The sequence below is a fragment of the Oculina patagonica genome, chromosome 2 (assembly GCF_052425735.1).
Source record: "Oculina patagonica isolate OP01 chromosome 2, crgOcupat, whole genome shotgun sequence".
NCBI classification, from domain to species: Eukaryota; Metazoa; Cnidaria; class Anthozoa; order Scleractinia; family Oculinidae; genus Oculina; species Oculina patagonica.
Window position 1 is genome coordinate 34,421,653 of NC_135759.1, and position 17,763 is coordinate 34,439,415.

The 17,763-nt window shown below is 39.8% G+C and overlaps 1 protein-coding gene across 3 annotated transcripts; it reads left to right on the plus strand.

The window, feature by feature from the left end:
- Positions 1-4,409: 4,409 nt before the first annotated feature.
- Positions 4,410-17,602, plus strand: LOC144642024 (prostatic acid phosphatase-like). Of its 3 annotated transcripts, none has more exons than XM_078501022.1 (15): positions 4,410-4,630; positions 7,709-7,804; positions 8,139-8,234; positions 8,346-8,432; positions 8,798-8,863; positions 9,409-9,507; positions 10,301-10,387; positions 10,819-10,945; positions 11,700-11,803; positions 12,929-13,032; positions 13,910-14,014; positions 14,100-14,176; positions 14,670-14,848; positions 15,320-15,456; positions 17,437-17,602. In XM_078501022.1, the coding sequence occupies exons 1-15, from the start codon at positions 4,520-4,522 to the stop codon at positions 17,453-17,455; spliced, it is 1,494 nt and encodes a 497-aa protein (XP_078357148.1). In that variant the 5' UTR covers positions 4,410-4,519; the 3' UTR covers positions 17,456-17,602. The 3 variants fall into 3 exon arrangements, with proteins under 3 accessions (XP_078357148.1, XP_078357150.1, XP_078357149.1); XM_078501023.1 differs by lacking the exon at positions 4,410-4,630 and adding an exon at positions 6,651-6,783; XM_078501024.1 differs by lacking the exon at positions 17,437-17,602 and having other exon boundaries at positions 15,320-15,479.
- The last annotated feature ends 161 nt before the right edge of the window (positions 17,603-17,763 follow it).

The window sequence follows — 17,763 nt, forward strand, 5'->3', positions numbered from 1 at the left end:
TTGAGTTAGACTATGCCCATAATACCTCCGGGGCGCGGGTTTGCGGGGGACGGGGCTGTGGGCAAGAGGGTTCGGTCTCAACCAAGTTTTGTAAGGGGAGACTCCGCCCAGAGGTCCGAACCCTCGCCCTCTTTTAACATTATTGACAGAAGAAGTAACCCCTTTCGCAGGCATCCCTTTTCTACGCCCTTGGATTGAATGACTCCTTTTTACTCGTGAATGCATATGAACGAGTATAGTGGGGAAAGTGAACCATCCGTCCATCCGTCCTTCCTTCCATCGTTGTTAACATAATGCAAATAGGTATGCTCACGGGCGCTTCTAAATTTCGTTCCCCGTGTGGATAAAAATACAGCTTTACAAAGGTATCATTTCAAAGAAATAAGTGTAGAAAATACTTCACCCTGTAATGAGAAACAATCGTTTCCCAAACGATGAAATATTGCCTTTCGTATATAATAATCGCGAACATCGGAAACGATGACCAGTGACCATGTATGTGTTATTAAAAGACGGGAAGGTTAAATCACGGCACGATTTAATAAAGGATAATCAGTAAAAGAGTAACGAAACTCTATACAAGACAGATATGTATATAATATCCGTGAAAAAAAAATAAGAAGAAAAAAGAATTCTATTCACAGGGTATGAGAGTCGATCCCGGGTCACACGCTTCAGAGCGGGCAGTACCACTGAGCCATCGGTTTACTGAGCATTTAAATGATGAAAAAAGTAATTCTATACCTAAGCGACCTGTTATATGTTCACCCCTTTAAATAAAGTTGATTAATTTATTAATCACTATAATAATATTTTCCACGAACTATACTGTTCAAAGGAATCTAACGTATTCACGAGTAGGTCATAGACCTCTTTGATTAAAATACTTAATTAAATCAGCCGTTAGGTGGGTCTGTCTGAGGAACTTCAGTTGAAAAGCTCTTTCAAATACCTAAATGACAGTTTTTGCTACCCGTTTCTATATTTTAATTTGTGAAATCCCTACCTCCCGCCTGACAAAGGTTTCCTTTTCGGGCGGAGCCTCCGGATATGAAACTTGAAAGGTCTCTTTGCAGGACTAATTTTAGTTTAAGGACCCTAGTCAGCCTACGCCTTTTATGATGCCATCGAATTTGTGAAAACTGTATGGCGAAGCGAATCTCATTGCATTGCTGTAAGCTGTGAACCTCCCGTGTACATGGTTTACACTTTTGAGATAAGCACAAGCACACAAAAACGCTAGTGTGCGCCGAGGTGCAAAAAAAGAACAAGCATAAGCACAGGAAAGAAGAACACAGGTCTCTTTTTCTTGTGCTTGCGCTTATGCTTCTTTCACTTGTGTTTTGGGTATTATACATGTGGCAACCGGCGTGAAATATAGCCGAAGATTTGGTGGTTGATGTGACTCCTATCATGCAATGTTCATCTGCATTGTGTACGTTGTACTTGTGCTTATCACAAGTGGGAACATCCTTGTGGTTATGCTTGCGCTGAAGCTTGTGCTCATCTTGCAAGTGTGAGAGGAGCTTGCTGGTGCGCACGCACAAGGACAACGGCCACGATATCTTCTCAACCCACATTTAAAAACTCGTGTTTTATAACCGTCCCCTCTTTTCCCCAACCGGATTTGGTTGCTATGTTTCTACATTGAGTGAGTGCGGCCTTTCCATTTTCTGTCAGTAGTCCCCCCAATCTCGTTCACAGAGTCCCTGTGGACTCTGGGAACGAGATTGTAGCCCCCTCTCCCCCTCTCCCCTAATCTAGTTTTACACTGCAAGCACTCATTCCATCCGACCTCGAAACGTCCGTCATGTGTGGGTTGCGATTGGTGGAAATCTCATGGAGGACCCGGGGTGGCTGTCGTTTTAATTTTAGTTGATCGTTGCATAAAGGTGCCTGAACACGAAAAGACATGTCGCCGAGATATGTCAGATATGTAACAGGGACAAAACGTCTGCTTGTTCTTGTAGTTTTTAAGGGGCATGTCCCTGCACGAAGGGTCATGTTCGCAGACCGTTTTTCCGCCTCTAAACATGGATTTAACGGAAATATCTCGTTCGCGTTTTAAGCAATCCAAAAACTCTACGCTCATTACACGAATCTATATTTTGCGTAGCCTGTTCCAGGCTCTCGGTAGTTGGGTGAGAGCGAAAACGCGCGCGAGCGAGGAGAAAACGCCTTTGTCTCCCTTGTTTTTTCCTCGCTCGCCCGCGTTTTTCGCTCTCCCCAACTACCAATTAGAATTTGAAGTTAAAAATAAGTAGATGAACACTGACAACCTGGGTGCTCCATGTGGGGGTCAACTGTCTGGTGGTGTTCCTTCCCGGGGGGGGGGGGGGGGACTCGCATATGAACGTGACGGGGATGCTCGTCGTCTCGCTTAGGGGTGTAAATTTCGGATGTTTGGTCTCGCTTAGGGTGTTCCGGGCAAAACGCCAATATTTTAAGCCATAATGGTCTCGTTTAGGGTTACACACGAAGAAATATACAAATATAAATTCTATTCTTAGTTTTTTGGCATCTTTTAGGGGTCAAGAAAAGCTTAAGCCACACCCAGATTGGTCTCTTTTAGGAGTTCTTTTCAAAATTTCCGACGAGCATCCCCGTCCGTTTCATATAGGAGTCCCCCCCCCGGGTGTTCCTTCTTAAAACTTCTTACAATTTTACTCAAATTCACGTTTACCCCTATTTGAAAGGATCTCCTCTTTCGCAAAACAATTTTCATGGTCGTAAATACAATAATAGATATAACTGATATAATATAACTGATATAACAGATATATAACTGAGGACGGCTGGCCACTGCAAAAAAGTTAGGCCACTTTTGACGTTTTTTGTAGCACCTTTACGCCACAAATAAAATGGTTGATTATGCTTGGATAGCATTTTTAGGTTTTGTACTTTCACTCAGCCACGAAAGCTACAAATGAAAATGCAAATCCTACCTGATAAGAAAGAAAATTTTTAAAGAAGTTGGCTGTTGTTTGGCAACTCAACATAAAAGCTGAAGTTTTTGTGTCTTACGAACTGTGGTCATAACAGCCAATAAATATTGCTCCCAAAATATGATTCCAAGAGAAAATAATTATGATACTCATTATTTCCCGTTATTATTTTTCTAATACTGTATTTTGGCTGATATCTATATTTTCCCCACCGGTCTTTGGTATTTGCGTTGTGTACAACTTGGTGTTGTACACAACGCAACTAGCCGCGCGTAGCGTGTCATGCATTTCATGGACATGCGCTTTTACATTACGTTAACGCCACCATGAGTTCGGAGTCAAGACAACCAGGAGCCCATAATTGGCTCCCGATGAAACGCAATTATATACGACGACAATGCTGTCCAAGGCTAAGATAATTATCAACCTGAAGTTGACAAATTAACCGCCGTAACAACTTTGCAAAGCTGCCGTTTCGAGCGTCGGGATGCTGTTTAAGAGCTGGAATGGCATGACAAACTGGAAAAAGTTTGAGGCCAGCCTGTAGTACCCAGGACATCCCTTGCCGTTCATGAACGCCACGTTTAGGGTTAGTGCAACAAAAGAATAAATTGACAGTTGTCAGGGCGCAAGTTTTTGCCTAAAAAAATGACGAACAATTCTTCAGTAAAAAGTGTAAGAGGTAGCGTTGAGGGGGCATAGTGGGTTTAATGGTGATCTTGGCTCACTCTCCTACAGGCGGTAACTGCAAAGATGTTACAAAAAAAGACAATTTTCATAAACGCGTTATAGCCAATAGCGTTTCGACATCTCCGTTTGACTTACTTAAGCTAATAAAATAGAAGAAATTTTAATGGTATTACTTTCCACGCGCCTTTAAAACCTAAAGCTCATTTCCTATTCGAAGGCTTTGTTCTAGGGGCAGGTACAAAACACATTTACAACAACCTTTACCTGCTTACGTTAACAAATTAAAAATTGTGTTTTCTACCTTTTTACCGAAAATATTTTCCATAACAATAGTTTTTTGGCTAAATGAAGAGTGATCCTATCTCTCGACCCCCACTTCTAGACTGTTAAATGTATTTTTCTTGGTGTGGGGGGAGTGGGGTGAGTGGGGGTGTGAGGGGCAGACAGCTAAAGTCAGTCACACAGGCTCGCGTAAAGAAAAGCTATAAAAGAGAGACAAAATGGAAATGAATAAACATTCTTTAACACGCTTCTCGGCGAAACAAAGGACGAAAAATGAAAACTGAATAAGACGCAATTAAGGAGGCCAGTTGCTTTAATGACAATTAAAAAAAAAACGAGAAAATGTAGACTGAATTTAAATTCTTTTACACGCGTCTTTGTTTGTGATAAAAGGACAAATAGCTAATGAATTAAAGATAACAATAATTGCTATAGCTTTATGCCTGAATGTCATGAAACTCATTGAGGTTTCAAATGTCTAAAACTCATTGAGGATACGTGGCAAAGTTGCTTAGAAAATCAGCTGTTTGGGCAGTTTTATATTCTGTCACTCGAAGTAAAACCACTATTCTGCCAACAGCATTCTTGGGGAGTGCACCAACATGGATGGCCATTATTTATACCTCTGTTTCTTCGTCGGGTTCTTGTTTTCCTCCCAACATCTAACGCATGTCACATGCGAGGCTCAGAGAAAACTTGTAATGGTTAATGCGGTGAGTAAATTTTATGTTACAACCTATAAATGGGGACACCAAACGGATCATGTCTGGTCGGAAGGCCTTTCATCCCCACAAATGTTTTTAGTAAAATGTTACCTCCAACCTCCGTAATATGCAAAATATAGCACCTGTTAGGTAAAGCCTGGTTTTCACTAGCGACGCAAGCACAAGCGCAAGCAAAAGCGCGATCACGCAAAAAGGACAAATTTTGACCCTTGTGCTTGTGCTTGCCGCAAGTAAAAGCACAAGCATCAAAATGCAATGCGCTTGTGCTTTTGCTTGAGTCGAAGCCTTTTTCATGGAGAAATAAGAGCTGTTATCCTTGCGCTTGTGCTTGCGTCGCTAGTTAAAACCAGGCCTAAAAGAACGTTGTTTCGTATACGGGAAAATTGCCAGCTACGATTATCGGAAAGGAAACAATTCAATGGCTCGCAATTCGGGCGATGAGAAGTCGTTGCTTAAAAGTTTTTGCCACTTTTATATTCACATCGAAGATTCATAAACATTTAGCTGTGTTCGTTTACATAAATTCCCTTTGCGTTGTGGGAAAACGAGATTCCAAGACTTTTGACTGAATTTTCCGAAATGCGAACCATTTAACCTAAAATCCCGGAAATTCGTTGAACAAAATCGAGAGAAACGAAAATTTTTCGGGAATTTAACTTTGAAAGTTCAAGGTTGTTCTTGTTTTTAGACAATACTGTTGCATTCGCCACTGAAAAATTTCTGGAAATTTAATCCTCAATTTTTGGTTGAATTGAAAAGCACCCTTGTTACCTTACAAGCCGCTAATGATTGGAACATCTTATCTGATAAAGATAAAAGCATTTCTGACATTTTAACTTAAAAAATACATAGTAAAAGCTCGAGAGTTTCTTTCTTTTGATTCTTTATGTTCATTTCTAAAATTTTTAACTCTTACAGTCGTCAAGTTTTAAGCTTTAACTAATTAGGCTTTTTTTATTATATCTGTAATTTATTTTATGCAGTGTCTCACTGAAAACCACACTTGTAACGTGGTCTCCCTTTTATTCATGCACCTTCCCTTCGCCCTTGCTATTGATTTTTTCAAAAAAGATATTATGTCCATGTTTGTGAAATAAAGGACAATTGGCTAATGAATTAAACATAGCGATAATTGGTATAGCTTGACTGGGAATAAATAAAACATCTTAACTCATTGAGCTTTCAAGGCGTGGCAAAGTTGCTTAGAAAATTACAGGCGATGGCTGTTTAGGCAATTTATATTCTGTCGCTCGAAGCAAAACGGCTTCACCAGAATTTTCTTAGTAGTATGAGAGAAATTTTTAAAACACTCTTTAAAATTTGAAAGACGTTTCGGATACTGGTACTGTTCAGTGCTGTCATCCGGCAGAAGGGGGCCTATATCCCGGGCGTGGGTGGGGGGGGGGGGGCATTGGGGTGGCTTATAGCCGGATGTATTTTTTTGTTTCCAAGTAAATGGCCCTAAAACCGGGGCGGCTTATAAGCGGGGGTAGGGGTTGGGGGGGGGGGGGGCGTATAACCGGAATTGTACGGTATACAACAAGTGATAAAAAATTACAATAATAGGACAATGTAGCTCATTACAAACAGCGGACATGTAAAACATATTACAATTTTTTCTGAAACATATTACGTAATACTTAAGGGTATACAAAATAATACTATGTAACACTAATACTATAACAATGTAGCTAACTACAAACAGACATGCGAAACATATTACATAATACTTAAGGGGATAGAAAATAAAACACAGTTCCAGATAAAACCCAACAATGACAAGGAATTAATATTCTTTCAATTTTTTTTTTTGCACACGTCTATGTTTGGAAAATAAAGATCAAATGGCTAATAAATTAAACATAGCAATAATTTCTATAGCTTAATTGGGAGAAAATGAAAAGTTTTCAATATGTGGCAAAGTTGCTTGGAAATTACAAACTACGCGCGGCTGTTTAGGCAGTTTTATATTCTGTCGCTCGAAGTAAAACCACTGATATACCAACAGCATTCTTGAAGAGTACACAAACATGGATGGCCATTATTTATACCTCTGTTTCTTCGTCGGGTTCCTGTTTTGCTCGCAACATCTAACTCATGTCACATGCGAGGCTCAGAGAAAACTTGTAATGGTGAATGTGGTGAGTAAAGATTCTAGGTTTCAACCTATAAGCAGGATAATGGGAGCTGAACACAATTGTGAGAAAAGAAATTACAGTATGTTTTTGTCGTAAAATTCCCAGCCTTTTTGTGGTTATAAGCTATTTAATAATGTTGTATGTAATCTTTTCTGAATATAGGCAAGACAAAAATAGGGAAAATGACCAATTTTTCGAGTTGCGTAGTTTTTACGGGGTGAGGAAAATACGAGCAATGAGCAAAATGTCCGCTTGTAATAAAATGTATATGTTAAAACAACACTGATAAGGGATTTATTATTCCACTATTCTCATTCATAGTCAGTATAATGCGGAATTCAAAAGTGCCTGGATTACATAACCCTATTTGTTTATAGATAGTTGCTTTAGGTAATGCTTAATCACCACGTGCACAATCGCCGTATTTAAAGATCCCATTGCTTAGTTTCGGGGCATTTCGAAAGAGATACGCAAGCCGGGAAGTCCGGGCGAATTTTCGGCACTCCTGGGATCTCTACAATTTGCCACACAGGAAGGACTATCAAATCATGCCGAGACTTTCTAAAAGTCGTTCGCTTCCCGCTTCCGGTTTCGTGGTAGTAGATCCCGGTATGATTACATTGACAGATCACTAGCTTTTGCTTCGATTTTGCTACCTGTCATATAAATTCTCAAGTTCACATTTTTAATGAGCTAAGTTCAAATAGGTACAAGATATTTTAATTTTCTTTTCTTTGATAAGGATTACCTGATGAAATAGATGTATTAACAACAATTCTTTTTTCAAGGCCCCCTCTTCAGACAGAAGATTTTTGGAGCCCCCCTCCTTGTTGTACTACCTCGGCGCTCAAGCTCTCGCGCTTCGCGCTCTGTGAGTTCGACTTGAAAGCAAGTCTAAATCATGCCCTGTTCTCTTTTATTCTTGCAGGTTTATCGCCATGGCGACCGCTCTCCTACTCACATTTATGCAACGGATCCATACCAAGAAGACGTTTGGCCGCAAGGAATGGGGATGTTAACACAAGTTAGTTGAAAATTTCTTGTCAAATTATGACCAAATTTTAATTTGTGCAAATCGTGAAATTCGTGAAATCAATGATATAAAACCTTTGATTGCCTGGTTAGATCATCTGTTCTAGAACACGGATATTTGTGGGTTCGAATCCCATCTGGTGCTCAGAATTTTTGTCTGAGTATCCTTATGGTTGATTCTTGTACAAAATCTTATAAACTTTACTTTACATCTCAAACAGATTCATTTCCATTCACATTTCAGAGCGACTTTAACTACTGCAGTTGTATCAGGACTGTAATCAGGCTTCTTTACTTAGTAACAATTTTTTTTTCTAATTTTTTAGAAAGGAATGCGCCAAGAATATGGTCTTGGAAAAATGTTAAAAAGCCGATATGTTGATCATTACAAGCTGCTGAACGCTTCTTACATTCACAGGGAGGTAAGCAAACAGTTTTTTCCTTTTCTTTCTTCCATCCATCCATCCTTCCTTCCTTCTCTCCACTGCACTACGACAAGAAGTAACAAGTCGTTTGTCTACATTTCCTCACAGATCTACGTTCGGAGCACAGATATAGAACGTACACTAATGAGTGCACAGACACAGCTTAATGGCCTGTACCCACCAAAAGGACATCAGGTAAATAATTTAAGAACTTTTTTTCTTTTAAATTTGCAGCAGATTTCGATTGATTAATTAACAAAGAAACACGGTTGTTTTGCATTTCACTGGCTTTTACTGCAATCGGTGATCATGTCATGAAAGAAACGTACCTAGCTGCTTTCTCAGTGAAATTTGGTTAAAGTTACGATGTCCCTCAATAGCAATGCGCTAAAATAGCGTTGAACAGTTTTAAATCATAAGGTGTGTAATTGAATGAGGTCTTATGCGTTCCATGGCGCGATGAGGACAGTTGTACGTTGTTGTTGTTGTTGTTGTTGTTGATGATGATGATAATGATGATGATGATGATGTAAGTGAATGTATTTTGTGTTCATCTTCAGATATGGCGGGATAATTTAGACTGGCAACCAATAGGAATCCACGTGGTACCGATAAAGGAGGATTATGTAAGTTTCTTTCTAAGTTTTCTATGTATCATCACTGCTTCTTCAGGTATAAACTCTAACCATTTTAGTTAAGCATCAGGTCAGTTTTGCAACTTTACATTTCACTTGGTTCCAGAGAAAAAAAACCTTATAATTTCTACATTTAAAATACAGACACTTCCATAACCTAAAACGGATAATCAGCTCTGAAACCCGGGCTCTGGCGAATAACCACTGTATACTAAGAAAAAATTAAAAAATATAGCTTGATTCAAGTTGACTCAATATTTGTTACAGCTTATGTATATGTTCCGACCTTTTCTGTGCATCCAAAGTCTCGATAATCTGGTGTTCGACGCCTGGCATTCCACATCCTGGCATGTATTAGGATAGGACAAATAACTCCAGTTTTCCTTGATCTAAGTAGGGTCAAAGAACTGGGTGTTAAGGCTGGGCGAAATAAAATAGACTGCACTATAGCTCAGTGGACTTAGTATAATGTAAGGCAAGTCAATCATAGGAATATTAAAATGTTTGCTTAGATTTACAGTTTTGTTTTGTTTTAGCTGCTAGCTGTTTTTGACTACCCCTGTCCTCGCTTTTTTCAACTTCTCGGCCAAGACAAAAAGCAGCCTGGGTACATAAAGATGTCATTGCAATACAAGGTGAGAATCCGCCAATTAGCCGAGACGGCTTTTGAAGAATTTTGTTCATGATCCTGAGGAAGAACTGAGTTCGGTAAACCAAAAGTGCTAGGTGCTCGTTGCGATTTACAAAGAACCAAAGACCTCAGAATCTTTAATCACCCACAAAATTGCATGCATGGTATCAAGAATATTCCGAATTTGTTAATAAGCCATTACCGAGTTGTCTTTTCATTACAAGTCGCAGTGCACAACCTTTTGTTATATTTTACCTGCAATTAAGACATTAGACGTGGAAGTAAAACTAACAGCCGTCTTGGAAAAGCTGGGGCTATTCTCATTCATAACTATTACGCTGAACAACGTAACCCTGTTTGTTAATAGATAGTTGCGTTATAGAATGCTGAATCACCACATACATTATCTCCTTATTTAAAGATCCCTTTGCTTAGATTCGGGGCATTTTAAAGGAGATACCTAAGCTGGGAAGCCCGGACGAATTTCGACCCTCCCACCTCCCCTTCGGCGACATAACAGCTATTGCACCCAGCCGCTCATTGCCTCCGTCACAATCTTTTCCCATATCTCATCCACGCAGGCGGCATAATTAATGAGTGAGAATGGAACACTATTGATTTAACTTAAAATGCAACTGAAACATAACTGTGTAGGGCTTAAATACCGGTAATAATGAATTTAAAAATCTGGTGCTGACAGGGGGTGTGCCTGAAACGGGGGCTAAAAGGAGGGAAAAGTTATAACCGGAATATACCTAACAGTATCTAAACAATGCTGCTTTATTAATACTTACCAGGATCTGCTGAACTATGTCTCTGAAAACAGTGGAGAAGAAACTGACGTGACAACTATGTTCAAAATTAGAGATCCATTGATATGTGAGGTAAAGATCACTTAGTAAATTAAAATATCCCACAGGTACTTTACTCAGGTTTTAAGGTTCTCTGTTTTCCTCTCCATATAAGGGACAGTACATTTTTTTACTGATGAGGCAATTTAATAGTAAAACATCGTAACACTTAACAACACTGTAAACAGCAACTTTCAAATGAACATAGTAAAATGGCCTTGCTCGCCATGAGTTCTCGTAGCTCAGTGGATAGAGCTCCCGCACGATGTTTGGGAGGTAATGGGTTCCATTCCCGTCGGGGACTCACATTTTTTCTTTGTCCCACGCTCGCGACATGCTGAATATTTCATCTTTCACAGCAACTTCCATTTTATCTTAAAACATAGCGGTAACGCTAAGGAAAAACTACAATAGTTGTTCAAGGACGTAACCGACTTTTATTATATTTGGCTCTTTCCTCCTAGAAATCTCACAATATGACACTACCTGACTGGGTTTTGAACGATACAACATATGAAGATATTGGAATTGTGTCTGACTACAGCATGAAGTGGAATTTTAACACCCGTGAAAAAGCGAGGCTCACTGGAGGTTCGTTAAGGACAATTATTCAATGTGGGAAGTAGGGAGGTGGATCGAGATATATCTATCTATATACAACCACCAACTAGTTAGCTTAGTTGGTAGAGCGCCGGACTACCGTGCGGGAGGTCTCGGGTTCGAGTCCCAGACCGGACCAACACTCAGGGTCTTTAAATAACTGAGGAGAATATGCTGTCTTTGCAATGACATCTGCAAATGGTTAGATGTTCTAGTCTCTTCGGATAAGGACGATAAACCGTAGGCTCCGTCTTCTGCATCTTCAGTGTTATGGTCAGCAGGGGACGTTAAAGAACACACACCGGGAGTTCCCGGTGTTGTGGTCTGGTCTTTGCCCATCGTGCTGTGTACTGTTGAAATGCTCGGAGATATTAGCTGTACAAGCTACTCTGAAATCCGAGGGTAAATAACATGATAACGATGATGATGATCTGTAACGTTTGGGTCTGGGAAAAACAGAGGAATTATTTATAGAGAAGAGTTGCTTAGTCCCTTGCACTTTACATACTCATGTGGAGTAGACTGGGATTGTTTAATTTGAATTGAATCCTGGCTAAAAAACAGTTTTGTTCCAAGAAACTCCCCATTGATTACGTTATATATGACGTGATTCACAAAAGGAGCCTCCTCTTTTTATCTTTACTTCTATTGAGCTGCTGCCACAAAGGAAAATCATCCCGAAAAATTTCCAATCAGTATTCTGTTTGATCTTGAATTGGTTTTAGAATTTCACTTTCCATTGTAGGTGCACTGGTGGGACGAATGATTGACAACATGAAACTCCACTCATCACCACAGAAAAGAGGCCACGCAAAAGAACCTGTCAGAAAAGTCTATCTCTATTCAGCTGTAAGTAAAAACTTAATTGCTAATTACCGCCGACCGGTTAGCTCAGTTGGTAGAGTGCCGGACTGTCGTACGGAGGTCTCCGGCTCGGCAACCAGACCGGACCAAAACTCAGGTTCTTAAAATAACTGAGGAGAGCGTGCTGCCTTTGCAATGTACTGGTTAGATGTTCTAGACTTTACGGATAAGGACGATAAACCGTAGGCCCCGTCTTCTGTATCTTCAGCAGGGGACGTTAAATATCCCACACTCTTATCACAAAGAGTAGGGCACGGAGTTCCCGGTGTTGTGGTCTGGCCTTTTTTACGGGTTGGTGCTTCACATAGGGTTAATCTCATTGCGTCTTTCCCACCTGGACAAAATTGTTCAAGAAAATATTGCTACGACTATGACTATGCTAGGAAGAACAGTCTACTAAGGGTCTTGGTGATACAAGAGCTTAGAAGTCATGGAGACGCACAGTTGTATTCAAGTGAGCTTTTTATTACGTTGTGTTTAATTTGATGGAAAACTATTAGTGAGTTTCAAAAAAAAAAAAGCTGTAAAAAAGTCCGTTTTTCTCTCCCGAGGTATTGACGCAGAGGACGCGAAGGGTCGATAATCTCGCGCGGAAGCTCGCAAGTCTCCCTCTCCAATCCCACTCGAACTTCAGATTCTTTTGGGGGGAACCTGCGTTTCGTCCAACTAACACGCGCTAAAACTGCAGCTGTCGAGTAAGCAGAAGAGAGTTAAGGTCAGCACACACTAAGGGACAAGTCGCAGGGACTTGTCGCTGGGACTTATCCCTTAGTGTGTACTGGAAAAAAATGACCGATTTGTGGGACTATCGGTCCCTGCAACTAGTCCCAGAAATCAAACCAGCTTAATTCTTGGGACTAGTCGCAGGGACCAAAAATGTGGTTCCTGGGAGTGCGACTAAAATTTCGATGCAAAATACGGGTACACACTAAGGGATTGGTCCTCGAAGCAAGTCCCTGCAACAAGTCCCCTAGTGTGCGGTGCCGACCTTCATGTTTCTGTACAAATACCAGCTGAGCGAGTGGGTATTGGCGATCTAAAGAAAGGGAAGACTTTCTTTATTTTGATATTCAGGTTTTGACGTTTTCTAAATATTCTTCCTATGTCTAGCACGACACCACACTTTCGGCATTTATGAGTGCTCTTCAAGTATTCGACGGAATTTCACCAGATTACTCGAGCGCTGTCATGGTTGAACTGTTCTCATCTGGAGAGTAAGTAGAATTCTCAAAGCCTTCTTAAAAGTTGCTTCTGCAAAATACCTTACGCCTGAGACACTGGACCCGAGAAATCTCTTACCTGTGACGTAACACTACATGCAGTGTCTGATTGGATAGACCAGAGCAACAACCAATCAGCTGACACTTCATGAATCTTATATTGCTTCGTCATCACTATGCGAATGCAAATTTGAATTTTATTTCACATAAAATGTAAAAGCCAAATCAAGGTTTAATTCTAAGTTGGATAATCTGTCCAACACGCCAGTTATATGATTAAGAATCTTATAAGTGGCTATGGAGCAGTTTACAATTGAGTGTCGTAAAACCAAAACCAAAGTAATTACTGCAGCCAATCACAAAGGACTCAGTCAATCCAGTGAACCAATCAAAACTCGAAGCAAATACATGTAGCTGGCAGGAAGCGCGGGATAACGTGCGCGAGCGAGTCGCGAATGGTTTTGGTTTAGTTCTGATTGGCTAAGAAAGTGGCGCGAGATTTTTAAGCCAATCACTGAGCGTAGTAATGCAAAACCAAAGCAAACGCAATTTACTTTCGGCACTCAAGTGAAAACCGCTCTATGGTTTGCTTCTTAATTTGTTACTTAGCTAGTGTATAAATAACATGCATACTTTGTTGGATAATATTGACCAAGATGTCATATATACTAATAATGACTATACATTGTAGTCACTTTCTTTTGTCACATTTGCTAGGATCGACCCTACATGCAGTTAATCTGTACATCAGCGTAAACGACATCAAAGGAACGAACTGCTAGCAGATTTAGTGAATAATCTGTGAAGTCAGCGCGTAATGAGGCCCATCCAATAATTGTTAACAATCAACGTTCTGAACCATTTTTTTCAGAAATGAACTGGACGTCCGTGTGATGTATCGATTTGGTCAAAATGAGCCCCGTGCACTAGTGCTACCTGGCTGCGAAGAGTTCTGTCCGCTGGATAAATTCATCGAGTAAGATTACTGATATGGACTACAATTGTTGTATTTGATGTTCATTTTGTTTGGCTAAAACTCGAATTCATTTCTCCTTTTTCAGGTTAACACATGACGTTATACCAAAAGATATAGTAAAGGAATGTGCAGTTGAGCAGGAGCGGTGTACTTGCGTTAAAGGTATGTAAAAAACGAACAAACAGAAAAGGAATGTGCAATTGAGCAGGAGAAGTTAAAAGTGTGTAAAAAACTAACAGAACCGATTATCCATGTGCTGCCGGCTTTTTATGAGAAGTAGGATTGAGGCCCGATTCCCGATTCCCAGCCGTTTGGCGCGGAACTTAGGCTCACTAAACGGCTGGAAAGTGTAGCCTCTTTGGCAGCCGTTTTTGGGGATGTCCCAAAAAACGGCTGCGAAGGAGACTTCTGAAAATAGAGCCCAAATCAGAGTCTTCAGGACACCCTTTTCCCTTAACCCGATGGCAGATATTCCTTGTCTAACGCGATTTATTGTAACTAGCTACGAACAAACTCCCGTTGGGGCATAGGGAGAAAAACAACTCACACGGCGGAGGCTGTTCGTTATATATATATATATATATATATATATATATATATATATATATATATATATATATATATACTAACTTGAAGCTGCGTTCATTTTCTCTAGTGATAAATTATAACCCAAAAGGATGTTTCAAGGAGGGACGCTCAAAGAAGGCAAAAGTTTTCCCCAAGACATTTGGTGTCGTCAAAAACGTCGACCGCAAAAACCCAGACGTAAAGCAGATTTTCAGCAAATGCAAAGAACTGGCAGAGAAAGCAGGCTATGAAATCTTTGCTATTCAGGTGAATTCTAAGTTAGCGCAAATTAAAATTAAGCGTTTAGGCTCGACTGTCAAACTTTAAATATTTACCTAAAACAGGGTTTTATCAGCACAGTATAGTTTTCTACTTTGGGAACTCTGTTGTTTTGACTCGTACTTTAAAACCTATAAAAAAACTAGATTGACCACACTGATAAAGCTGGTTATTCAGTGACACTATTGAATTGTAGTGCAAAGAGTCTCTTATTGAGTGATAAGACCCTCAATTCAGTCTACACAAAATCAACAAGTGCGTGACAGCTTACAGCTTACTATTTAGTGATACTACTAAATTGTAGTAATAAAGAGTTTAAATGCAATTATGCATTTTTCTCCGACGAAGGGCGACGCTCGAAACGTCAGTCTTTCCAAATTCGCTTTGCTTAATTTTCCTTTATCAACTTCTTTAACAAGTGTGTTAGTAGAGTGATGAGGCCCTTTATTCTGTCAACAGAAAATCAACAAGTGCGTGACATCCGAAGATGGAAAGGCAGTGATGTTTGCAAAGTATGGCAAATCCTCGGACTGTATCGAAGATGATGATGGAAATGGTGTTGGAAAGAGCAGTAAAACCATTTTCGTTTACTCAGGGTAAAAATCTGAAGCGTTGTTGTTCATTTGTTCTTTTGCTAGCCTGTAAGTAAGTATTATAAGAATTGTAAGAATTAGGTAAGATTACTTTTTTCAAGTAATTGAAATCAATGCAGGCTTATTGTTTTTTAAGTACTTTTATTTTTAAAAAATGTACAACAACTTTTAGGTTTGTAACAAGACATGTTTCGATCGTTCAAAGCTCATCGTCAGTTGTGAGTTCGTTTACAATTGCGGTTGAATTTTTACAAGCAATGGCGTAACATTTCAAACGTGATACATTTTAAACTTAACTTTTTAAACTTATTGTACAGCATTTTCCCTGTTCACATTATAGAGAAGGATGTCAACCAATACGTAAGCAGAGCTCAAGTCCGTCCATCAAATAGCTCTCGGGTTCAACAACCCGTTTCGTCTTATTATTTTAAGTTACCTTATGTAGGATCCTTTTCTGCAGAAGCGCAGAAGAGATAACGTAAACTTGTCTACCGTTATTGTACTAACATTGAAGTTAAGTTAGTTTTTTCGTCTTTCAAAGTCAGTAGCATGTTCAGTGTGAAGGATCCTGTGCCTCTCGATCTCCGTTCGCGCGTTGTCTACAAATTTTCTTGTGCAAGATGTAATGCCTGTTACATCGGCGAAACTAGCCGTCATCTTTCAACGCGCATTCGTGAGCATCTGAGTAGGGACAGGAACTCACACATTTTCCAACATCTCCAGCAATCTGAGGCATGCCGTAGGCTTTCATCTAAGAACTGCTTTTCTATTGTGGATTCCGCACCCAATAGACTGCAACTAATTTTAAAAGAGGCTGTCCACATCCGCTGGAAAAACCCAACGTTAAATAAGCAGCTCAAACATGCTGACTTAACTCTTTCGTTTTAATTTTATGTCATTTTCTTATACATTAGAATCTTGTAATTTAATTTAATTTATTTTAATCATTTTGAGTAATAATTGTAATTTACTTTGCTATTTGTACTGGTTAATTTCTTTGCCGTGTATTTAGACTCGCGCGCATTGTTCCATGTCTCGCGCATTTAAATGCTGTACGTTAAGTTTAAAATGTATCACGTTTGAAATGTTACAGGGTGGCCAAACGCGTGCAACATTTTGTGCACAACAATGTTGCGATATGTTGCGTTGAAATGTTGCGTGCGTTTGGCCGGCTGCTTCACAACATCTCACAACATGACCCAACAATGTTGCGATATGTTGCGTTGAAATGTTGCGTGCGTTTGGCCGGGCCTTTACGCCATTGCTTGTAAAAATGAAAAAAAAAAACTCACAACTGACGATGATCGTTGAACGATCGAAACCGGCTGTCTTGTTACAAACTAAAAGTTGTTGTACATTTTTTAAAAATAGTAGTTTGTCAGCTTTTATCCAGACTTTTATTTTTATCATTGCCGGTTATTGTTATTATTTAAATATTTGAAATATTTTCTTTTTTTTAAATCAGTGTCCCCAAATTTATAGTACACTCGGGCTAAATACATCGATATTTGATTAAAGGATTTTGTTTTTTAGTCTGAATTTCAGACGTCTTCCTCTGGTCGCTTACCAGGGGCAGCCTGCTGGGAAATAGCCGTAGTCATTCAGTGCCTGCAGTAGTCAAGGACTTATCTGAGGGAAAGGCGCAGAGGAGATCGGAGCCTGCGTTTTTGTTGAAAAAATTAACGTTAAGCATAACGACATCATTCTCGTCCCCAGAGTCCACGATCCTTCTGGTCTGCGCCATGGATCGAGACCTCTGGCTGGCTCCAACACCGAAAGTCCGCGATTCACGGACTCGTTGTCAAATCTGACAAATCTGATTGGCTGAAAATACAGAACGAGTACTCTGCGCATGCTCACAAATCGGGACCAGCCAGAGGTCTCAATCCCTGGCGCAGACCAGAAGAATCGTGGACTCTGAGGACGATAATGATAAAGACATCTATGTGAGATGATGATTTTTTTTATTTTTCTTTTGTTTAGATTAATTGGTGAACACTGAGCACTTGACGTCAACTGGCCAAGTAAACGTGGGAAAAATAAGTTACAGACGTAAAAAAATGTGGTTGATTTATGCAGGAAATTTAACTGTTAGATACTGTCACAAGGGGTGTATGGAATTAATTAATGTGATAGACAAAATAATAAAGGAAATGTTACGGGGAGCTTCTAGTGTCCTTTCTTTATATAACTTTAGAAGCTTTCAGATGATCGAAGTAAAAAAGAAATATCGACTTGGAAGATGGAGAGAGGGAAAACGAAGAAGGAATTAATCATTTATCCTCTCTTTCACTTTTCTCGTCTTCCAAG

Coding starts and splice junctions, on each gene's coding strand:
- LOC144642024 (XM_078501022.1), top strand. CDS start 4,520: ATGGATGGCCATTATTTATACCTCTGTTTCTTCGTCGGGTTCTTGTTT. Junction 11,804..12,928: donor AAGTCTATCTCTATTCAGCT/GTAAGTAAAAAC, acceptor TCCTATGTCTAG/CACGACACCACACTTTCGGC. Junction 14,015..14,099: donor CCGCTGGATAAATTCATCGA/GTAAGATTACTG, acceptor CTCCTTTTTCAG/GTTAACACATGACGTTATAC.